Consider the following 25434-nt stretch of genomic DNA (forward strand, 5'->3'; position numbering starts at 1 on the left):
GCTAGAAGTTCAATATGGAATACATTTATGTAGCCTTCAACCAAAAACTCTGTAACATGTAATCTACTTACCCCTGCAAGGCTTTCTCTCCAAACCAATCTCCTTTTCCTAAGGTTCTAAGAAAGACTGGGTCTTCATTGGGCGAGTCTTCACGAGTGACATTAACCTAGAAAGAGAAACAATGAAAGCCTATATGCACTGCATACATACTGGATGATCAAACACCAGTTAATAATGTTCACTTCATTTCTTATTTTTTTAAACTTATTTGTATGAAGAGAAAAAGTACATTATCACTAGAGGGGACAAAGAATAGTATCACAAATTCCCATGCACTCCAAGAAATAACCCCCAAATATTTTGTTATACTTTGAAGCTTTTGTCCAGAAATAATAAATTATTCAGAAATTTGAATTTCACTCAAATCCTCTTCTCTATTCCCATTTCCAACTTCCCATGAAGCAATTACTATGATGAATTTAATGAGTGCTCCTTCAGTCTTTTATCCGTGTTTATATGCATGTGTTTTTAAAATATATGAATAGCATAATACAGTATGGATCATTCTGCAACTTACACTTTTCTCTTAACATTTTAATTTTTCATACCATGCTGCTATATGTATAAATCTAGTTCATTCATTTTAATGTTTTACTGTCTACTTTCATCCCATATTTATTTATCAGTTGCCTTGCAGATGTACATTTATACTGTCTCAATTTTTTGGCTTTTTTAAACATACACCTTTACATGTACATCCCAGTTTCTCTAGGATATGCTTATCTCTTTGCTAAGAAGAATCCTTCATTAGGATTCATTCAAAACCTGCATTCAAAGGCCAATTACATTTTCATAAAGACTTCCTGCAGGTCTCTACCTTTCTATCATCCTCATGATCTATGTTTCATTCAGTAAGATTTCTTTTTTGAAGATATAAAAATGACATATATGTCTTTATTTTACCATAATAAACAGTATGCTCATCAAAGAAATGAGTATTTCTTGGCATTCTCTATAATTTATAGTAAGCACTCAATAAAAAACAGTAAATTACATGAACAGAAAAGCTGCATTACTATCATAACAAGATTTCTCTACCCATATAGGACTTGGGAAGCAAGTGTATTTGTTGCATGAATGAAGACATAAATGCAGTCAATTGTACTTTTGTGTTAATTCACTTCCCTCTAAAGCTCTTACAAATATTCACAATACTGGCTATGTGTCGTCTAGAAAGGTTAAAATTCACCTTCCTGAAAAATGTAATGAAGTAGAAAAACTAATTTCTTGAGACAATGCCAGACACTTAAACACATTTAAAAATACTATGCTTCAAGTTTTTGAATTTAGAGATTGGATGTCAAAGACCAGAATTTTTATAAGTATTAAGAAGGTCTATGCAAGGTGGAGGGAATTCAATTATTATTCTCCACTGATCCATTTGATTACTCCTCCATAAGGTGTTTCAAAACCATGGGAATGTGGTTTTTAACACTTACCACTAAGCTGTATCAGAGAGATATTCATTTGCATACTAATGAGGATGTCATGGATGTAAATGGAAATAAACTAGCCTAGTGGTTCTCAAACTTCTATGTGTGTGTATCTGTGTGTGTTGGAGGGTGGTGGTCTTGTTTAAAATAAAGGTTACCGAACTCACTTGACTCTTATTCCTGAGGTTCTGAATGAATGGGTTTTGTAAATCTGCATTTCAAAAGGTTAGTGTTTGACAAACATTGATCTATTGCTTCATTTCTGAATCTCAGTTTGCTCTTCACAATGAAACAACTCAGAAAAATTATTTCTGTCAATCCTCCTGGCTGTAAAAATAAGTCATGAACTAAGGTGTAATATAAGTTAAGCTCATTAATTCAAATTAGATATAAGAATACCTATAACTGTATATTAACATTTGGGTTACACAAACGATTATAAATTCAAATTGGCAGACTTATGCAAGCCATGGAGACATTTCAGTGAGTTTTGAAATGTTCTTTAAAAACATGTTAACTGAGGATTCCCCCGGTGGTCCAGTGGTTAAGAATCTGCCTACCAATGCATGGGACATGGTTCTATCCCTGATCCAAGAAGATCCCATATGCTGCCAGGCAGCTAAGCCCCAGCGCCAAAACTGCTGAGCCTGTGTACCCTAGAGGCCCTGCTCTGCAGCAAGAAAAGCCACCGCAATGAGAAGCCTGTGCCCTCTAGCTAGAGAATGTCCCACCTGCAGTGCATAAGTTCCTGCTCACCATAACTAGAGATAGCCTATGCACAGCGATAAAGACCCAGTGCAGACACACACACACACACACACACACACACACACAACACGTTACTGAAATACTAGAGACATAAAAAATGGTTCACTTACAGAATAAACCACTTTTTGCTTCTATGATAAATATGAGAAAAATCTATCTCCTATAGTTCATATATGTGAAAAAATAAGCATCTCAAAGAGCAAGAATAAAAGTTTAAAAGTTGTAGTTTGCATAGTTTTTCTTTGTATTCGTGTGCTGTGCTGTGTGCTTATTCGCTCAGTCATGTCTGGCTCTTTGCAACCCCATGGACTGTAGCCTGCCAGGTAGCTCCTCTGTCCATGGGGATTCTCCAGGTAAGAATACTGGAATGGGCTGCCATGCCCTCCTCCAGGGGATCTTCCCAACCCAGGGATGGAACTGAGGTCTCCCGCATTGCAGGGGGATTCTTTACCATATGAGCCACCAGGGAAGCCCATATACATAGTGAATAATTCTAAATGTTTGCAGACACCAGTTATGAACATTTGCATCTTTAATTATTAAAGAAAAAAAACAAAACAATCCGAGGCAGAAAAAGTTATATTACACAGAGATAGCTTTCTAATCTTGATCCGTATACATAGTCTTTTTACCTAAACTACAAAGTACTTGTGGTTTGGTCCACAAAACTGTAGAAGGGAACTAGTTAGGGAGCTTTAGAGATCTTTAGTCTATCTGAACCACCTTGCCCCACAAATGAGAGAGTTATCTCATTTGGATGTGTTTTTGCTGTGTGTTACTTAAATGAGAACATCAATGAAGAGCATCCATGAAGAGCATCCTAACTGTTAGTGCCCCTCAAAGTGGTTCTTTTTTCCTTATTTTCCCTTTTGTTCCATTTCTCTCATTTATTTCAGAAATTCCATGCTTTTGAGTGTAATTATCCCATATCTCAACTAATACTCTTATTGCCATGAGGTGCTTTTTAGAACAAAATCACTTCTAGTTCCAGGTAGATACAAGAGGTGTATGTCTTTATAATCCCTTTACTTACCTATATATTAATTTTTCTATAAAACACATGCAAAGTCTTATAATTTAAAATTTTGGAGCATTTTAAAAATTATGTATAAAATTTTAAAATTAGGAATCAAAATAGAAATTAGATACTTTAAATGGGACACATAAATTTAAACTCAAAATCCAAAATCTTTTATTCATTGAAGAATGAATACAGAATAAAGCATGAATACAATAATATCAATGTATTCAACCAACATGTTTAACGAAAAACAACTCAAAAACAACAAAAAATGTTTTTGTACAGATTCAGCAGGTTTTATAAGCAAAACAATGTTTGTGGTAAAGAAATATGGAAATCAAAGATATGTGGGGGCAGACCCAGCTGGAGAATAGGGTTAAGTAAACATTTTCCTACTTGTGTGATTAATACATTATAAAAATGAGGAGTCCCCAAATCAAAGCAACTCCCTTTTCAAGCAATGTTCAGCACATATTGCTCAAAAACTGGTCCTATTATACCAAAAAAGTATTCCCTAATGTAAAAAACAAACAAACAAAAACAAAACACTTTTAAGAGGTATATCTGATCATCTAGGGCATATACAAGGAAAGAAACTTCTTCTGAGCTTGGTTTGCCAGCATCCCTTGAGTCATTAGTTAAATTCAGTTGGGTAAGATCTATGACTCCCATGAGTCTGACTGACAACTGAATCTTCTGTGCAACACAGTAATGAATTAGAATCCCATTCACTATATGCCTACCCCCTCCCACAAAACATCTCTGGTGAAACTTATGTTCATGATTCTCTTTCTGGTACTTCTAATTTAATGAACGTCTGTGCATGTACTCACATGCACCTCATTCCATGCATAAATACCATATGTTTACTTGGTTTTAAACTTAATATAAATATCATGCCACCCATATGCTTCAACTTGTTTCTTTTGATCAGCATTCCATTTGACTTATCCAATTCATCCATGTTAATATATGTGGATATAGTTTATTTCCTGTTTGTATAGTATGCCATTATATGAATATTATATAATTTATTAATTCTTATATATATGTGAGTTTTTCCAGGTTTATGTTGTTATATTTGAGTTTTGTGCTATTAACATTACTCATGAATATTTTTGCATGTCTCGTGGTAGCCATGGGTAAGTGTTTCACTAGGATCACTACTTAACGAATGAAGAACATGGTTATAAAGTACATGCATCTTCTCTTTCACTAGGTATTAACTAGTCTTGGTACAAAGAAGTCAAAACAACTTATTAATGCATTTCTACCATCAGTGAATGAAAGTTCATTTTGTACTAAGCTGTCATCAACACTTGTTGCTTTTATTATCCTATGGGCCATTAGTATTTTTTGTGATGTATCTGATTATGATTTTTGCTGATTTTTCTATTGAACTGATTTCCATTTTTATTGATTCATAAGACTCTGGTTTATCTTTTTATTGTGTTTATGATGCTTCACACCAAACTTATTAATTTAAATGTGATCATATTTAACCATATTATTCCTTATTGATGGTGCTTTAGAATTCTCATTTAAGAAATTCTTCCCTATCCAAACATGATAGAGATATTCTCCACATTGTCTTTTGCTTTTTCCTATTTTTCTCTTTTACATTGAGGTCTGGAATTGACTTTCCTGTACACTGTGATCCAGTTTTATGTATTGGAATCTACGTTACCAGTGCTGTCCCAAATCAAGTTTCCATAGATCATGGATCTTTATTTGAACTCACTATTCCTATTCTGACATATTTACCTAGTTCTTAATAGAATTAAGATTACATTTGCTTCATTACTTTAACCTTACAATGAGTCTTTATATCTACTAAAGTAATTCTCCCCAATATATTCTTAGTCCTTCCAAATGTTTTAGCCATTTTGGTCTTTTGCTAGTGTCTTTTAATAAAATTTGCTTCTTAAACAAATTGAATACTTTCTGTTAACTATATTCTTCAGTTCAGTTCAGTCGCTCAGTTGTGTCCGACTCTTTGCGACCCCACGAACTGCAGCACGCCAGGCCTCCCTGTCCATCATCAACTCCCAGAGTTCACTCAAACTAATATCCATCAAGTCAGTGATGCCATCCAGTCATCTCATCCTCTGTCGTCCCCTTCTCCTCCTGCCCCCAATCCCTCCCAGCATCAGAGTCTTTTCCAATGAGTCAACTCTTCACATGAGGTGGCCAAAGTACTGGAGTTTGAGCTTTAGCATCATTCTTTCCAAAGAACACCCAGGACTGTTCTCCTTTAGGATGAACTGGTTGGATTTCCTTGAAGTTCAAGGGACTCTCAAGAGTCTTCTCCAACACCACAGTTCAAAAGCATCAATTCTTCGGTGCTCAGCTTTCTTCACAGTCCAACTCTCACATCCATACATGACTACTGGAAAAACCACAGCCTTGATTAGATGGACCTTTGTTGGCAAAGTAATGTCTCTGCTTTTGAATATGCTATCTAGGTTGGTGATAACTTTCCTTCTAAGGAGTAAGCGTCCTTTAATTCCATGGCTGCAATCACCATCTGCAGTGATTTTGGAGCCCCCCAAAATAAAATCTGACACTGTTTCCACTGTTTCCCCATCTATTTCCCATGAAGTGATGTGACCAGATGCGATGATCTTCATTTTCTGAATGTTGAGCTTTAAGCCAACTTTTTCACTCTCCACTTTCACTTTAATCAAGAGATTTTTTAGTTCCTCTTCACTTTCTGCCATAAGGGTGGTGTCATCTGCATATCTGAGGTTATTGATATTTCTCCCGGCAATCTTGATTCCAGCTTGTGTTTCTTCCAGTCCAGCATTTCTCATGATGTACTCTGCATATAAGTTAAATAAGCAAGGTGACAGTATACAGCCTTGACATACTCCTTTTCCTATTTGGAACCAGTCTGTTGTTCCATGTCCAGTTATAACTGTTGCTTCCTGACCTGCATACAAATTTCTCAAGAGGCAGATCAGGTGTTCTGGTATTCCCATCTCTTTCAGAACTTTCCACAGTTTATTGTGATCCACATAGTCAAAGGCTTTGGCATAGTCAATAAAGCAGAAAGAGATGTTTTTCTGGAACTCTCTTGCTTTTTCCATGATCCAGCGGATGTTGGCAATTTGATCTCTGGTTCCTCTGCCTCTTCTAAAACCATCTTGAACATCGGAAGTTCACGGTTCACGTATTGCTGAAGCCTGGCTTGGAGAATTTTGAGCATTACTTTACTAGCGTGTGAGATGAGTGCAATTGTGCAGTAGTTTGAGCACTCTTTGGCGTTGCCTTTCTTTGGGACTGGAATGAAAATTGACCTTTTCCAGTCCTGTGGCCACTGCTGAGCCTTCCAAATTTGCTGGCAGATTGAGTGCAGCACTTTCATGGCATCATCTTTTAGGATTTGAAATAGCTCAACTGGAATTCCATCACCTCCACTAGCTTTGTTCATAGTGATGTTCCTAAGGCCAACTTGACTTCGCATTTCAGGATGTCTGGCTCTAGGTCAGTGATCACACCATCGTGATTATCTGGGCCATGAAGATCTTTTTTATACAGTTCTTCTGTGTATTCTTGCCGTGTCTTCTTAATATCTTCTGCTTCTGTTAGGTCCCTACCATTTCTGTCCTTTATCGAGCCCATCTTTGCATGAAATGTTCCCTTGGTATCTCTAATTTTCTTTTTTTTTTTTTTTCTAATTTTCTTGAAGAGATATTTAGTCTTTCCCATTTTGTTGTTTTCCTCTATTTCTTGCATTGATCGCTGAGGAAGTCTTTCTTATCTCTTCTTGCTATTCTTTGGAACTGTATTCAGATGCTTCTGTCTTTCCTTTTCTCCTTTGCTTTTCACTTCTCTTCTTTTCACAGCTATTATAAGGCCTCCCCAGACAGCTATTTTTGCTTTTTTGCATTTCTTTTCCATGCTATATTCTTAAGTACTTGATTTTAGAAATCATTATTAATTACACATTTTAAAAATTGTATTTTTAACTGAGTTTACTGGTATTTAGAAATACATGTAGTTTTCAAAATGATCATAAAGTAGCATTGACTTTTGCTATTCTTTTAGCAGAGAGTCCGATGAATTAAAATACATGTATGGATGTGTGTGTTTTAGTTGCTCAGTCATGTGTGACTCTTTACCACCCTATGGACTGTAGCCTACCAGACTCCTCTGTCCATGGAGTTCTCCAGGCATGAATAGTGGAGTGGGAATCATTTCCTTTTCCCGAGGATCTTCCTAACCCAGGGATCAAACCCAGGTCTCCTGCTTTGCGGGCAGATTCTTTACCATCTGAGTCACCAGGAAAGCCCAAATACACGTATGTGCTCACTGCTTCAGTCGTGTCCAACTCCGCATGATCCTATGGACTGCTGCCTGCCAGGCTCCTCTGTCCATGGGATTCTCCAAGGCAAGAATAGTTGAGCAGGTTGCCATTCCCTCCTCCTGGGGATCCTCCTGACCCAGAGATGGAAACCACAGTGTCTCCTGCCTCTTCTGCACTGCAGGCAGATTCTTTACCACTGAGCCACCTGGGAATACCTGTATAGATTTGCTTAAATTCTTCTATAACTGGATATAAAACAATTCTATCACCTCAATAAATGCCTTCATGCTATGAATTTATAGTCACAGGTCTACTTACCCCAAGTCTTGGCCCTAGAAACCAGTGGTCTGTTTTGTTTCATATGTTTTATCTTTCTGATAATGTCAGGTAAATGGAATAATAAAATATTTAACCTTTTGAGACTTGGTTTTTTTTTAACTTATAATGCCTTTGAGATTCATTCAAGTTGTTACATTATATAGAAGCTCATTCTTTTTATTGTTGAGTAATGTTCCATTGAATGAATGTGCCACAATATATCAATTCATCCACTAAAGGGCATTTCAGTTTTGGGCAATAGTGAATCAAGATTCTATAAACACTGATGCATTATTTTTGCTTGAATTTTGTTTTCATTTATCTAGAATAAATACCAAAAAGTAAAAATATTAGGTCATATGGTAATTGCTTATTTAACTCTATATAGTTTCAGAATAGTTTTACCATTTTGCATTCCCACCAGTAACATATTAGAGATGCAGCTGCTCAGCATCCTCACCAGTACTCAGGATTGTCATCATATTTTTTTTTTTCATTTTAGCTATTCTATTAATCACACAATGGTATCTTTTGGTTTTAATATGCAATTCCCTAATAATTAATGGAATTATATGTAATTATAATTTAATTATTATAATTAATAATTAAAATAGAGACATTACTTTACCAACAAAGGTCTGTGTAGTCAAAGCTATGGTTTCTCCAGTAATCATGTGTGGAGGTGAGAGTTAGACAATAAGGAAGGCTGAGCATCAAAGAATTGATGTTTTTGAACTATGATGTTGGAGAAGACTCTGGAGAGTCCCTTGGATTGCAAGGAGATCCAACGAGTCAATCCTAAAGGAAATCAATCCTGAATACTCATTGGATGCTGAAGCTGAAGCTCCAATACTTTTGCCATCTGATGTGAAGAGCTGACTCATTAGAAAAGACCCTGATGCTGTGAAAGATTGAAGGCAGGAGAAGAAGGGGATGACAGAGGATGAGATGGTTGAATGGCATCACCGACTCGATGGACACCAGAAAACGGTGAAGGACTTAAAAGCCTGGCATGCTGCAGTCCAGGGAGTTGCAAAGAGTCAGACACAACTGAGCAACTGAACAACAATAGTTAACAACATTAAATATCTTTTCACCTGCATATTTGTCATCTTTATATATCAGATCAGATCAGTCGCTCAGTCGTGTCCGACTCTTTGCCACCCCATGAATTGCAGCATGCCAGGCCTCCCTATCCATCACCAACTCCCAGAGTTCACTGAGACTCACGTCCATCGAGTCAGTGATAGCATCCAGCCATTTCATCCTCTGTCCTCCCCTTCTCCTCCTGCCCCCAATCCCTCCCAGCATCAGGGTCTTTTTCAATGAATCAACTCTTCACATGAGGTGGCCAAAGTACTGGAGTTTCAGCTTTAGCATCATTACTTCCAAAGAAATCCCAGGGCTGATCTCCTTCAGAATGGACTGGATGGATCTCCTTGCAGTCCAAGGGACTCTCAAGAGTCTTCTCCAACACCACAGTTCAAAAGCATCAATTCTTTGACACTCAGCCTTCTTCACAGTCCAACTCTCATATCCATACATGACTACTGGAAAAACCATAGCCTTGACTACATGAACCTTTGTTGGCAAAGTAATGTCTCTGCTTTTGAATAAGCTATCTAGGTTGGTCATAACTTTCCTTCCAAGGAGTAAGCATCTTTTAATTTCATGGCTGCAATCACCATCTGCAGTGATTTTGGAGCCCAAAAAAATAAAGTCTGACACTGTTTCCACTGTTTCCCCATCTATTTCTCATGAAGTGATGGGACCGGATGCCATGATCTTCGTTTTCTGAATGTTGAGCTTGAAGCCAACTTTTTCACTCTCCTCTTTCACTTTCATCAAGAGGCTTTTGAGTTCCTCTTCACTTTCTGCCATAAGGGTGGTGTCATCTGCATATTTGAGGTTATTGATATTTCTCCCGGCAATCTTGATTCCAGCTTGTGTTTCTTCCAGTCCAGCATTTCTCATGATGTACTCTGCATATAAGTTAAATAAATAGGGTGACAATATACAGCCTTGACATACTCCTTTTCCTATTTGGAACCAGTCTGTTGTTCCATGTCCAGTTCTAACTATTGCTTCCTGACCTGCATACAAATTTCTCAAGAGGCAGATCAGGTGGTCTGGTATTCCCATCTCTTTCAGAATTTTCCACAGTTTATTGTGATCCACACAGTCAAAGGCTTTGGCATAGTCAATAATGCAGAAGCAGATGCTTTTCTGGAACTCTCTTGCTTTTTCCATGATCCAGCAGATGTTGGCAATTTGATCTCAGGTTCCTCTGCCTTTCCTAAAACCAGCTTGCACATCAGGAAGTTCACGGTTCCCATATTGCTTGAAGCCTGGCTTGGAGAATTTTGAGTACTACTTTACTAGTGTGTTAGATGAGTGCAATTGTGCGGTAGTTTGAGCATTCTTTGGCATTGTCTTTCTTTGGGATTGGAATGAAAACTGACCTTTTCCAGTCCTGTGCCCACTGCTGAGTTTTCCAAATTGCTGGTATATTGAGTTTTCCAAATTGCTGGCATATTGAGTGCAGCACTTTCACAGCATCATCTTTCAGGATTTGAAATAGCTCAACTGGAATTCCATCACCTCCACTAGCTTTGTTCATAGTGATGCTTTCTAAGGCCCACTTGACTTCACATTCCAGGATGTCTGGCTCTAGGTCAGTGATCACACCATCGTGATTATGTGGGTCGTGAAGATCTTTTTTGTACAGTTCTTCTGTGTATTCTTGCCATCTCTTCTTAATATCTTCTGCTTCTGTTAGGTGCATACCATTTCTGTTCTTTATTGTGCCCATCTTTGCATGAAATGTTCCCTTGGTATCTCTAATTTTCCTGAAGAGATCTTTAGTCTTTCCCATTCTGTTGTTTTCCTCTATTTCTTTGCATTGATCACTGAAGAAGGCTTTCTTATCTCTTCTTGCTATTCTTTGGAACTCTGCCTTCAAATGCTTATATCTTTCCTCTTCTCCTTTGCTTTTCACTTCTCTTGTTTTCACAGCTATTTGTAAGGCCTCCCCAGAAAGCCATTTTGCTTTTCTGCATTTCTTTTCCATGGGGATGGTCTTGATCCCTGTCTCCTGTACAATGTCACGAACCTCATTCCATAGTTCATCAGGCACTCTATCTATCAGATCTAGTCCCTTAAATCTATTTCTCACTTCCACTGTATAATCATAAGGGATTTGATTTAGGTCATACCTGAATGGTCTAGTGGTTTTCCCTAGTTTCTTCAATTTAAGTCTGAATTTGGCAATAAGGAGTCATGGTCTGAGCCACAGTCAGCTCCTGGTCTTGGTTTTGCTGACTGTATAGAGCTTCTCTGTCTTTGGCTGCGAAGAATATAATCAATCTGATTTCAGTGTTGACCATCTTCATTCAAATGCCTAGTCAAGGGCCTTGTCCATTTTCAAAAACTTGATAGTTTGGTTTTTTAAATTGACTTTGGATGTTCTTTACATAGGCTCAATATAAGCACTTTGCCAGGTGTGTGATTTGCCAACATTTTCAGTTTTTAGTTTACCTCTTCATTCTCATAATAAAAGTGTCTTTCACAAAAGATGCTTGTAATTTTGATAATGCCAAATTTATCTTTTCTTTGTTTGTTTTATGGACTGTGCTTTGGTATCATGGCTAGGAACTTTTGACGTAGCCCAGCCATAAAGATTTTCTTCTAAAAGTTTTACAGTTGTGCATTTTATTTTTAAATATAGTATTAATCACAGCTACGAACTTTAGATCAAGACTTTTTCCACCTATGGGTAACCAGTCATTGAAATATCATTTCCTGAAAAGGCTGCTCTTTTTCCACTTATTGCTTTCAGTATTAAGTGTGACGTTAGCTGTAAGTACTCTGTATATATCAATTAGTAATTTGAGGAAGATCTCTGATATTCTGAATTTTCTGAGAGTTTTTATTGTGCATAATGTTACATATGTCAGATGTTTTCATTACATCAACTGACATGACTTTTGTCTTTTGAGTATTAAAATGATAGATATTACCAAATGATTCAGCTTCTTCAAAATTTATAGTAAGGTGTCTAGTTGTAAACAACAGCAGCATTCAGCAATTGCAATGTGGCTACTGCTACTACTAAGAAGCGGAATATTTTAAGTTAGTTAATTTTAATTTAGATAGTGAGTGGAACTAATGACTACTGTGTTAGGTTTTGAAGATATAAAATAGCAAAGGAAAAACTGCTGAACAATGTTGATCTAGCTAAGCTTATATTAATTCTAATAATTTATCTGTCTACATAAAAAAACAAAAGAAACTAAAATCATACCATCTGTAACTAATTACTGCCTTACTTCTTGATTTCCAAATGTTATATCTTTTTCTTGACTTACTTCAGTGGTTGGGATGTTTAGCTCCACACTGAACAGAAATGGGGATAATATGCATCTTTATTTTGCTCTTGATTTAAAATGAAATGCTTCTCATGTTTCACCCTGACACACAAATATATACATAGACACACAAAATTTCTATAAGAGAATACTGTCAGTATTGAACAACAATAAGCATTGTGTTAAACCAATCTGTTTAATCAACATGCTTACGCACTTGTTAATTCAAAGCAAAGCCATGTGGTTTTAAATGAAATTTAATAAATAAAAATCTTTGATATATTTTTTCTAATGGAAGCATACAAGATATATTGAATATAATAAAAACAAAATCAAAATGCATCTCAATCATTATTCAAACTCTGAAGTTCTGTCTACAACTCTTACTCAATTTTTGTTCAACTCATTTATGGAGAGAGATTTTTTGATGTAACCCAACTGCAAGGACACATGCATAAAGTTTTATCAGAGATATTTTTCATGTTCAACTGTGAATCCTTGGGTGCTTTATAGTCTGATGGGGTACAAGACATGTTTTCATGCAACTGGAATGGATGGATTGAAAGTACAGAGAACTAAGAACTCAGCTTCTTCCTGAGGCATCGTCAGGGATTCAGACTTCACCACAGAATCCTGCCTCATTTCAGAAAACAGTTTGTATAGGTTTAATGGTAGGAAAAAATACATTTCAAAAATTAATTTATGATTATTTCTCTTTGTGCAAATGTGCTTTATGAAAAAATAAAAATGGCTTTATGCTTAAATAAAGGAACTTCAGTTCATTACAGTTCAGTCGCTCAGTCATGTCCAACTCTTTGTGACCCCATGGAGTGCAGCATGGCAGGCTTCCCTGTCCATCACCAACTCCTGGAGCTTGCTCAAACTCATGTCCATCCAGTTGGTGATGCCATCCAACCATCTCACCCTCTGTCATCCTCTTCTCCTGCCTTCAATCTTTCCCAGCATCAGGGTCTTTTCCAATGAGTCAGTTCTTAGCATCAGGTGGCCAGAGTATTGGAACTTCATTTTCAGCATCAGTCCTTCCAATGAATATTCAGGACCGGTTTCCTTTAGGATTGACTGGTTGGACCTCCTTGCAGTCCAAGGGACTCTCAAGTGTCTTCTCCAACACCACAGTTCAAAAGCATCGATTCTTTGGTGCTCAACTTTCTTTATAGTTCAACTCTCACATCTGTACATGACTACTGGAAAAACCATAGCTTTGACTAGATGAACCTTTGGTGGAAAAGAAATGTCTCTGCTTTTTAATATGCTGTCTAGATTGGTCATAGCTTTTCTTCCTAGGACTAAGCATTTTTAATTTCATGGCTGCAATGACCACCTGCAGTTATTTTGGAGCCCAAGAAGACAAAGTCTCTCACCGTTTCCATTGTTTCCCCATTTATTAGCCATGAAGTGATGGGACCAGATGCCATGACTTTAAGTTTTCTGAATGCTGAGCTTTAAGACAACTTTTTCCACTCTCCTCTTTCACTTTCATCAAGAGGCACTTTAGTTCTTCTTTGCTTTCTGCCATAAGGGTGGTGTCATCTGCATATCTGAGGTTATTGATATTTCTCCCGGCAATCTCGATTCCAACTTGTGTTTCATCCAGTCCAGCATTATAAGTTAAACAAGCAGGGTGACAATATACAGCTTTTATGAACTCCTTTCCCGATTTGGAAGCAGTCTGTTGTTCCATGTCCAGTTCTAACTATTGCTTCTTGACCTGCACACAGATTTCTCAAGAGGCAGGTCAGGTGGTCTGGTATTCCCATCTCTTTAAGAATTTTCCACAGCTTTTTGTGATCCACACAGTCAAAGGCTTTGGCATAGGCAATAAAGCAGAAGTAGATGTTTTTCTGGAACTCTCTTGCTTTTTCGATGATCCAGCGCATGTTGGCAATTTGATCTCTGGTTCCACTGCCTTTTCTAAATCCAGCTTGAACATCAGGAAGTTCACAGTTCATGTACTATTGAAGTCTGCCTTGGAAAATTTTGAGCATTACTTTGCTAGCGTGTGAGATGAGTGCAACTGTATAGTAGTTTGAGCATTCCTTGGCATTGCCTTTCTTTGGGATTGGAATGAAAACTGACTTTTCTAGTCCTGTGGCCATTACTGAGTTTTCCAAATTTGCTGTCATATTGAGTGCAGCACTGTAACAGCATCATCTTTTAGGATTTGAAATAGCTCAACTGGAATTCTATCACCTCCACTAGCTTTGTTCATAGTGATGCTTCCTAAGTCCCACTTGACTTCACATTCCAGGATGTCTGTGAGTGATCACACCATCATGGTTAACTGGGTCATGAAGATCTTTTTTGTATAGTTCTTCTGTGTATTCTTGCCACCTCTTCTTAATATCTTCTTTGCTTCTGTTAGTTCCATACTGTTTCTGTCCTTTGTTGTGCCTATCTTTACATGAAATATTCCCTTGGTATCTCTAATTTTCTTGAAGAGATCTCTAGTCTTTCCCATTCTATTATTTTCCTCTATTTCTTTGCACTGAGGCTTTCTTATCTCTTCTTGCTATTCTTTGGAACTCTGCATTCAGATGGATATATCTTTCCTTTTCTCCTTTGCCTTTTGGTGCTCTTCTCTTCTCAGCTATTTGTAAGGCCTCCTCAGACAACCATTTTGCCTTTCTTTTCCTTGGGGGTGGTCTTGATCACTGCCTCTTGTACAATGATGTCATGAACCTCCATCCACAGTTCTTCAGGCACTCTGTCTATCAGATCTAATCCCTTGAATCTGTCACTTCCACTGTATAATTATAAGGGATTTGACTTAGGTCATACCTGAATGGTCTAGTAGTTTTCCCTATTTTCTTTAAGACTGAATTTGGAAATCAGGAATTCATGAGCTGTGTCACAGCTCCTGGTCTTGTTTTTGCTGACTGTATAGAACTTCTCCATCTTTGGCTGCAAAGAATAAAATCAATCTGATTTCGGTGTTGGCCATCTGTTGATGTCCATGTGTAGAGTCTTCTCTTGTGTTGTTGGAAGAGGGTGTTTGCTTTGACCAGTGTGTTCTCTTGGCAAAACTCTGTTAGCCTTTGACCTGCTTCATTTTGTACTCCAAGGCCAAATTTGCCTGTTACTCCAGGTATCTCTTGACTGTTGCATTCCAGTCCTCTATAATGAAAATGACACCTTTTTGAGGGTGTTAGTTCTAGAAAGTCTTGTAGATCAACTTGAACAAGGGGAAATGAACTTGAAGAAAGGGAAATCCATTTGTAGTTGTATGGCCTGTGTTTGCATCTATGTCTGTTTCATAACATTTTCTAAGGAAAATCTAGTTTGGTGGTAACAAGGAAAATATCTTTGCCATGTTATCCTTTATAAATTTTTAAATGTATATCAAAGCAAGTTGACTAAAACAAAACATACAGGTTTAGAAATTTTCAATTCTACAACTTATTTACCTGCTCCTGAACCTACTCTCATTAGTCTTCTCATTCTCTATTCCTTCCCATTGGGACTTATGTGTGTTCACCTTCTACTTCTTAAAACTTAATATAATGATTTTAATATAGTAATATTAGAATGCACATAATTAACATACTAATCAAGCATATATTATTATGTAATTAATAATCATGGAAGCTAAGTTGCATGACCTGAAAAACAAGGTTAGGGAAAAAAAGGTATGCCTGGTTTTAAAAAGATCTTGGATGTGTCAAAACATTCCAGTATATTCTCACTACTTCTCTTCCAGAACCCCTACAGTACTCTGAAATATAACCAAGGGAGTGAGTTCCTGTGGTGTGATTTTCATGCTATTTCTATACATACATATTACAAAACTCAAAAGATAGCACCACTTGTCTTCAGCTGAAACTTCTTTCAAACAACCTCTTTGAGGCAGTGCTGGAATCTGCATTAAGACAGTAGTCACAAAAGTCTGTCAGAAACTTATCTTCAGGATAAGCGTATCATTTCAAGATAGCAAAGAATTCGAAATATAAGGGCTTTACTGGTGGCTCAGACAGTAAAGAATCTGCCTGTAATGCATGAGATCCGGGTTCCTTCCCTGAGTAGGGAAGACTTCCTGGAGAAGGAAATGGCAACCCATTCTATTACTGTTACCTGGAGAATTCCATGGACCAAGGAGCCTGGTGGGCTCTAGTTCATGGAGTTGGAAAGAGTCAGACACAACTGAAAGACTAACACACACATACACACACACACAGAAATATAATATGGAAAAAAATCCAGGATTTTGATTTATGTAGACATACCAGTGACTTCTAGCATCATGATTATTATACTATAGCCACCAAAGCTTACCTTTCCTTTACTGATGATAAAGAAGGTGTCCCCTCTTGCACCTTGCCTGATGATATATTCCCCATTTTCATAGTGGGTCTAAAAAACAGAAACAGTAACAGAAAAATAAATTAAGAAAGAAGTAATTTACTTAACAGCTCAACTTCTTCAAATACTATTAGCTCCTAAGGGAAGAATTCATCCTTATGGAGTTTTACCCAAGGCTAGAATCCATCATTATTTAAGAATGATTAATAGTCAATGAATACAATGATTACAAAGAAATCATTTCTATCCTGCTCATCTTAAAAACTATTTCTTTAGTGCCATTTTTCTGGGTGATTATATCTTCAAATTCATTCATTTTAATAGTTTGATGAAAATATTTCTGTTTCCCATCATCTGAGCATGAAATAAAACAGCAGAACTGATCATTAAACATGCCTTTTTGTATTATTTTATCTGTCATTTCCATTTGGCTTTAGTATTTTTGTGATGATAGCCTTTTTTTCTTTTTTCCCTTCTGAGAAAGCCCTATGGTATCTAGCATTTTTAAAGACCTTCGTTTTGAAACGAGGTTGATTTTTGGTGGGGGTTATATGGCATTCGTCACTTTTTAAGGCACTGCTTCAGGCTTTAATGTCCAGCTTCAGCATTTTAGATTTGGCCATGTCAAACAGAATGTATTTATTTTATGTACTGAATCCTGGTCCAGCATCTGTGAGCTTGTAAACCACCAAACCAGGAGCAAAGTAAGACTGCAAGAGGATTATCACAGTCAGTGTGCCAGAATTCTGATTCACACACAGTTACTAGGTTGAGTCCCTGAGTGAAGACTGGTCCTGCAATAAACAAAAGTAATTACTATAAGCAGAGGTGGGAGAAAGTGTATTGCTGGGTCAGGAGGTATAACAGAAAACTGCAAACTGCACCATCTGGCCCTGCCTTTCTCTGAAGCTTAGCAAGGGAGGCATATTTGGGGAAACAAAATGTTACTTTGTGTACTCCTTAGGAAACAGATTTCACAGTTTTCATGTAATGCACACCAGGCCAATGGCTGTGATTTGTCCTGGTACTTCAACACTGTTTCTTAATATTTTATTCACCCTTAAAATTACCTTTCATGAATACTAGCTATTAAGAATAGCCATGGTTTTTATTGTACATCAAGAAAATTAACGTACCACCTGTTAATTGTTTTTTAACTCATGTATTTCCCTAATAACAAGTTCTCTAAGTAAAAAAAATTCCTCCTTATTTCTTTTCCCCAATCTCAACCATTAGACGGTATACACAGTCTGGTATCTTTCAAGACTTTTTCCTATGCTTTTAAACATATATCAAAGTGCATATAAATATTTATTTCTAAATAAAAATAAGATCATATAATACGTATTCTTCAACTGACTTATTTTATTTAACAAAATATCTGTGTTCCATTTGTAAATCTTGTTGCTTAGAAAGCAACAGAGGAAATCTCTTTGCAATGAGTGGATATGAAAAACAAAATCACAATAGTCTATTTTCATGTATTCATTCAAGAAACATTTCTGAATGACTTGGAGTCAGGCCTGGTAATCGTCACTGACGATACAAAGATGAATAAGACAAAAATCGCATGTCAGTTCCATCGGAGAGCCTGCCTTGATGTGGTGATGTTGTGTAGCACACGGTCCAGGATAGTAGCCAGTAGCCACATGTGGCGACAGAGAGACTGAAATGCTGCCAGTGTGACTCAGAAACTAAAATTTAACATATTTACATTAATTTAAATGTAGATACTCACACATGGGGATATAGGTGGGGAAAGTGTCAGACTTCATTTTTGGGGGCTCCAAAATCACTGCAGATGGTGACTGAAGCCATGAAATTAAAAGACACTTACTTCTTGGAAGAAAAGTTATGACCAAACTAAATAGCATGTTGAAAAGCAGAGACATGCATGTTGAAAAGCAGAGGTGAGGGAAAAGCCTACAGCTATTATTCATGTCTTTTTTCCTCAGATCTTTTTATGTAAAATGTTGATATTTTGTTCATTATTATTATTATTTTGCATTCTGACTTTCTGAGATATTGCATTAAAACATTATCTTGAAAATCTAAAAAAAAAAAGAAAAAAGAAAAGCAGAGACATTACTTTTCCAACAAAGGTCTGTCTAGTCAAGGCTATGGTTTTTCCAGTGGTCATGTATGGATGTGAGCATTGGACTGTGAAGAAAGCTGAGCGCCAAAGAATTGATGCTTTTGAAGTGTGGTGTTGGAGAAGACTCTTGAGAGTCCCTTGGACTGCAAGGAGATCCAACCAGTCCATTCTGAAGGAGATCAGCCCTGGGTGTTCTTTGGAAGGAAAGATGCTAAAGCTGAAACTCCAGTACTTTGGCCACCTCTTGCGAAGAGTTGACTCATTGGAAATGACTCTGATGCTGGGAGGGATTGGGGGCAGGAGGAGAAGGGGACGACAGAGGAAGAGATGGCTGGATGGCATCACTGACTCGATGGACGTGAGTCTGAGTGAACTCCGGGAGTTGGTGATGGACAGGGAGGCCTGGCGTGCTGCGATTCATGGGGTCACAAAGAGTCGGACACGACTGAGCGACTGAACTGAACTGAACTGACTCACACGTGGCTAGTAGCCACCACCTGTATAGCACAGGTAGTAGAAAAAACTGACAAGGGAAGGGTTACGATCTATAGCGATAGGGCAGGGGCACGGGGGGAACACCTTCCATACCCATAATGTTTCCTTCTTTTGAATACAGTTCAATTAGTAAAACTCAGGACCGCTTTCTGCCCTTTTCCTCACTCTGTACCAGAGGACATGGGGTCATTTATCTGACTGATAAATTTGGAAATAATCTGTATGCTCATCTCAGCCTCTCATCACTTTCAGGTGGGTGGGTGCCCCCCCACAGAGGGCTGGCACTCTCTGCCACTTCTCCAGGGCAAGAATCTTCTCCACTGCACAGTGAGCTTGCCCCTGTCTGGGCTTCTGTGACAGGACAAGTAAGTCTGCTCAAACAGAGTTCCAGTTGGGAAGCCTATTTATCTCTCATTCCTAAGCTACATTCTAGCCTAGAGCTTATTAGTGATACTAATAATATTTCCTCTGGAGAAGGAAATGGCAACCCACTCCAGATTCTTGCCTGGAAAATCCCATGGACAGAGGAGCCTGGCGTGCAATAGTCCATGAGGTCTCAGAGAGTTGAACACAACTGAGAAATTGAGCACATCGTTTAGTCCATAGTTTAGTGATATTTAGTCCATAGTCCACAGTTGCAATTGCACCCCACTCCAGCACTCTTGCCTGGAAAATCCCATGGACGGAGGAGCGTGGTAGGCTGCAGTCCATGGGGTCGCTAGGAGTCAGACACGGCTGAGCGACTTCGCTTTCACTTTTCACTTTCATGCATCGGAGAAGGAAATGGCAACCCACTCCAGTGTTCTTGCCTGGAGAATCCCAGGGACGGGGGAGCCTGGTGGGCTTCCGTCTATGGGGTCGCACAGAGTCGGACACGACTGAAGCGACTTAGCAGCAGCAGCTGCAGTTGAGAACGAATGCTTCAAATCTTGTTTTTTAGACCCAAAAGAGCAATTTATTATTTACTAAATGTTAGTAAGATTATTCTCTGGTCTCCCATGGTGTCAGCGGGGCTACCGGCAAGGTGTAATGCCTCCTGCTTATGAGCATTTAATGCCAGTTGCTGGCTGGAGGCACAGCTAGGACTGTCAGCCTCTGTTTTCCCCCGCATGAGCCTCTCTACGTGGCTGCCCAGTCTTCTCCATAGCATGGTAGTTGGCCCCTGGGAGTGGGCCAACTTCTTACATGGCAGCCCGCTTCCTGTGATGCAAAGCAGAAGATGTCAAGCTTTCCCAAGGCCCCAGTCCCCTATCATATATGCTGCCTTCAATGAGTTCAAGCAGGTCCCAGGCCGATCCAGGCACAAGGGGAAGGGACCGCACAAAGGTGTGATCCCCAGTAGATACGGTCCATCAGGAGCTGCCAAAACACAGTCTGGCACACACCTCAAACTTCAAGTGTACTGAACTGAGTTCCTGGCATCCTTTTTCTAGTCCTGCTTCTCCCAAACCCAATGCCAACTTCAGTCTTTCTGGGTGCTTGGGCCAAACACCTTGGAGTCATCTTTAACTCTTCTATCTCACAGGCCATGATTGCTCTGTCAACAGATTTGGCTGATCTACCTTCCAAAAATGCCCAGAATTCAATCATGCCTCATATCTGTGACTATGACTGCCATCTTTTCTTACCCAACCCATGCAGTCATCTCCTAGCTGGGATCTCGGCTCTGGCCAGGCCCCTTCAGTCCCTTCCCCACATAGCAGCCAAGTAATCCCATCAACAATCTGTGCATGCCCCTCTGTTCACACCCCTGTAGGGCCCTTCTACACATGTACAGTGTCCTACAGAAACTACAATGCACTAATAGTTCCTGTTTGTTTGCTTTTTTCTTTTATTGCTTCACTAACCTCACCTCCCACCTCCCCCTCTCGTTATGTCTGTTCTGTTCACACCACCTTCCTTGATGTTCCTTGAACACCCAGGGGTAGGCCCATCTTAGGCCCTTTGCACAGGCTTTTCTCTCTGCCTGGAAGGTCCCTCCATCCCAGGTATCTCATGAGTCTTTCATATCTTGGCCCTAACGTCGCCTTCTTGATGAGATCTTTCTCAAACTTCCCTTTAAATCTGTTTGTCTTCTCTGTACTAGTAACTCTTCTTAATTTTCTATGTAGCACTGACCACCTACATCTGTCAGAGTTCTGGCAGAAGAAACTGCCCCTTGGGAGAGGGAGGTGATCAAAGAAGGATGAATGTTGGGAGAGAGGAATGGATTAGGGGATCAAAGAGGGCTGGTGGTAAATGGCCAGGGAGCAGGATTACTGGATCCTGCTGAGAGCTGAAGCCATGGGACAGATAAGCTCAACAGGAGCAGGAGCTGTAGCTTCTGATAAGGAACTGCTGCTGCTGCTAAGTCGCTTCAGTCATGTCTGACTCTGTGCGACCCCATAGACGGCAGGCCACCAGGCTCGCCCATCCCTGGGATTCTCCAGGCAAGAATACTGGAGTGGGTCTGATAAGGAACATCCACTGCCAAACCCCTGCTTGGTTTGGGGAGAACTGAGGGATAAATACCCTGACTTCTCTCTTCTCTAACTTCTAGTCTCCTGATGAAGTTCTCCTTGGCTGAACTCAGCTGGAAGTCGTGAGACAATGGAGTCAATGGAGCCCTTCTATTCAGATCAGCTTCTAGGCAGTGAGAAGGGCCAGGAAGAATGACAAGTTTCAGGTCCATGTTTAACATATCATTCAGCCATTTATCAATGTTTTCCTCCACCAGAAGGAAGGAACTCTATGAGGGATTTTTATGTTGCTCCCTGTTGTGTCCCTTGCCACTTGAAGAATGCCTAGGTGTTCACTAAATATTTGTCAAATGAACAGTTTACATTATAAGAATACTTAGTCCATCATATAACAAGAAGTCTGAAAATTGAGCAGTTCCAAGGCTGGTCAATTTGTTGGTTCAAAAAGTACTGTGAAAGACCAGGTTCTTTCTCTGTTTCATTTGACTTGTCCTCACTGGAGGGGTCCTTATGGTTCCAGGATGACTGCCACTGCTCCAGTCATCACAGCTGGGTCAGGCGCAGAAAAGGTGAGTTTCTCATCACCACTAGGCTAGGCTAGGCTAAGGTGCTTCAGTTGTGTCCAACTCTGTGCGACCCCATAGACGGCAGCCCACCAGGCTCCCCCGTCCCTGGGATTCTCCAGGCAAGAGCACTGGAGTGGGTTGCCATTTCCTTCTCCAATGCATGAAAGTGAAAAGTGAAAGTGAAGTCGCTCAGTCGTGTCCGACTCCTAGCAACCCCATGGACTGCAGCCTTCCAGGCTCCTCCATTCATGGGATTTTCCAGGCAAGAGTACTGGAGTGGGGTGCCATTGCCTTCTCCGCATCTTACCACTACTTCTAGGTAAAAAGTCTCAGAGCCTCCTAGTGATCATGTCCTTATGTCACCTCTGAGTTGCATACCTGTTCTTAAATGAATATCTGGCGAGATTAAACAACAATTCCAAATGGTTCTTATTAATCAAGCTCACCCACTAGGGCTGAGAAGAAACCATTTAAATGAAATAAAATTCTGGAAGTGGAAAAATGGAAAGAAGGGATTGTGGAGGTGCCCAAGAGGGTATTTAATTCATGGAAAAACCCAAACAGACTCTGAAGGGTCAGGGCTGAGATGCAGGTGGAATGAAGAGAAGGGGCTAGTAAAGCTGGGATGGTAGGTTGTAAGAATAGATTCAGAGTCCACAGAATCCGCTTCAAAGATCCACTGAGCTGTGGTGAAGGACAGGGAGGCACCTGCCCCGAGTGACAGTATGGTGACCGACTGAACTGAATTGAGGGAGACCTGGGTTTGATCTCTGGGTTGGGAAGATCCCCTGGAGAAGGGAATGGCTATCCACTCCAGTATTCTTTTGGAGAATTCCATGGAGAGAGCCTGGTGGGCTACAGTCCATGGGGTTGCAAAGTCAGACCTGACTGAGTAACTAAGCACAGCACGATAGATGATCCTCAGTCTCCCAGGTGGCGCTAGTGGTAAAGAATCTGCCTAAAAATGGAGCCACAGGAGACTCAGGTTCTATCTCTGGGTCAGGAAGATCCTTGGAAGAGGAAATGACAACCCAGAATACTCCAGTATTCTTGCCAGGATAATTCCATGGACTGAGAAGCCTGATGAGCTACAGTCTACAGGGTTGCTCAGAGTTGGACACAACTCAGCACACATCCATAGACGATCCTAACAGATTTCTGGGGAATGTGCCCCAGTACTTGACCCCCACCTTCTCCCAGAAGCTCTGGCTCTGGTTGAAGCTGGAGTTGAGAGCCAGTCAAGAGCTAAGGCAAAACGTGACTTCCTCCTTATCTCTGGAGCCATGGCTCATCTCATGGACACTTCACAATAACTGTAGAAGGGGTTATGGTTAAAACTCCTACCGTTTTAGCAAAGCTAAAGAAAATATAGCCTAAGTAACTGTTTCAAGGTCACACCCCTGACAAGAAGTGGAGGGGGACCTTTTCTTTTCACATTTCATGAAAACCTGTAGAGGAGATGGAGGGAAGGTTAGGCCATGCCCTGACCCCATCCATCTCCCTGTCTGTTGCCAGGCAGTTTGGTGTGGGCAATAACCAGGCCCTATTATGTGGCAAAGAAGAGAGGCATCTAAGTCACAAATTGATACACATTGATCTATTGATACACAAATACATCCTTCACAACCTCCTAGTAGAAAGTGATAGAAATTCAACCACAACTGGTAAGTGAGAAGGTAGTGAGTCACAAAACAGCATAGTCCAAAGTTAGTGATGTCTGAAGTGGCTGATTCCAGGGCTTAAATCATGGTGCCAGCTCTCCTCTCCTCACAGCTCTGTGTGACCCATGTTAGCTTCTCATGAGGCTCTAGGGCATGCCAAGATCACAGTGGGCTTCCCTCATGTTCCAGACAGCTGGCTCTTTCATAATTCTAATTCTTTTATCCCAGAGAGCAGAAAGTTTGGCAGGGATATCCATAATGTTTTATTTAACTCATGGATATTATCAAATCACTTTCATATGGTTTTATAACTCCAAACCCACAACTGCTGTATCAATTCTTCTAGTTTACCTGCATAGGCATGCATTGCTCACATTTCTATGCTGCATAAGCTCATAAAATTCAAAGGTCCAGAAAACAGCCTCTGGGACAGTGGCCAAAGGCAGTCCAAGTTTGGGAAAGATGACATCAATGGTGTCATAATACCAGGACTCTAATGGCCATGTTATCCTGAATCATTCAATTGTGCCTGAGGGGAAGATGATCACGCATGCTGATTCTTCAAGAGTTTCTCTAATTATGTTCATCAAATGCCAGCAATTTCACTCTTTTTTGAAGGTCACTTTGCCATTTTCTTATTTCAAATTAAATCAAAAAAATATACAGAATTTAGAAAGGGAAGTTCAGTTCAGTTCAGTTCAGTCACTCAGTTGTGTCTGACTCTTTGCGACCCCGTGAATCACAGCACACCAGGCCTCCCTGTCCATCACCAACTCCCGGAGTTCACCCAGACTCACATCCATAGAGTCAGTGATGCCATCCAGCCATCTCATCCTCTGTCCTCCCCTTCTCCCCCTGCCCCCAATCCCCTCCAGCATCAGAGTCTTTTCCAATGAGTCAACTCTTCGCATGAGGCGGCCAAAGTACTGAAATTTCCAGCTTTAGCATCATTCCTTCCAAAGAAATCCCAGGGCTGATCTCCTTCAGAATGGACTGGTTGGATCTCCTTGCAGTCCAAGGGACTCTCAAAAGCCTTCTCCAACACCACAGTTCAAAAGCATCAATTCTTCGACACTTAGCCTGCTTCACAGTCCAACTCTCACATCCATACATGACCACAGGAAAAACCATAGCCTTGACTAGACGGACCTTTGTTGACAAAGTAATGTCTCTGCTTTTCAATATGCTATCTAGGTTGGTCATAACTTTCCTTCCAAGGAGTAAGTGTCTTTTAATTTCATGGCTGCAATCACCATCTGCAGTGATTTTGGAGCCCAAAAAATAAAGTCTGACACTGTTTCCCCATCTATTTGCCAAGAAGTGATGGGACCGGATGCCATGATCATTTTCTGAATGTTGAGCTTTAAGACAACTTTTTCACTCTCCACTTTCACTTTCATCAAGAGGCTTTTGAGTTCCTCTTCACTTTCTGTCATAAGGGTGGTGTCATGTGCATATCTGAGGTTATTGATATTTCTCCCGGCAATCTTGATTCCAGCTTGTGTTTCTTCCAGTCCAGCGTTTCTCATGATGTACTCTGCATATAAGTTAAATAAGCAGGGTGA

The 25434-nt window shown here is 39.7% G+C and overlaps 1 protein-coding gene across 2 annotated transcripts in view; it reads right to left on the bottom strand.

Annotated features, from left to right (window-relative positions):
• Positions 1-25434, bottom strand: part of PRKG1 (protein kinase cGMP-dependent 1) — a 1413309-nt gene that overhangs the window by 236859 nt on the left and 1151016 nt on the right. For both annotated transcript variants that reach the window (XM_061402665.1, XM_061402664.1), the window contains exons 6-7: positions 16567-16644; positions 72-166 (exon numbers count right to left, since the gene is read on the bottom strand). In XM_061402665.1, coding sequence (XP_061258649.1) covers positions 72-166; positions 16567-16644 — 173 coding nt within the window. The remainder of the gene's footprint in view (positions 1-71; positions 167-16566; positions 16645-25434) is intronic.

This window comes from Bos javanicus, chromosome 26, assembly GCF_032452875.1.
Source record: "Bos javanicus breed banteng chromosome 26, ARS-OSU_banteng_1.0, whole genome shotgun sequence".
Taxonomy (NCBI): Eukaryota; Metazoa; Chordata; class Mammalia; order Artiodactyla; family Bovidae; genus Bos; species Bos javanicus.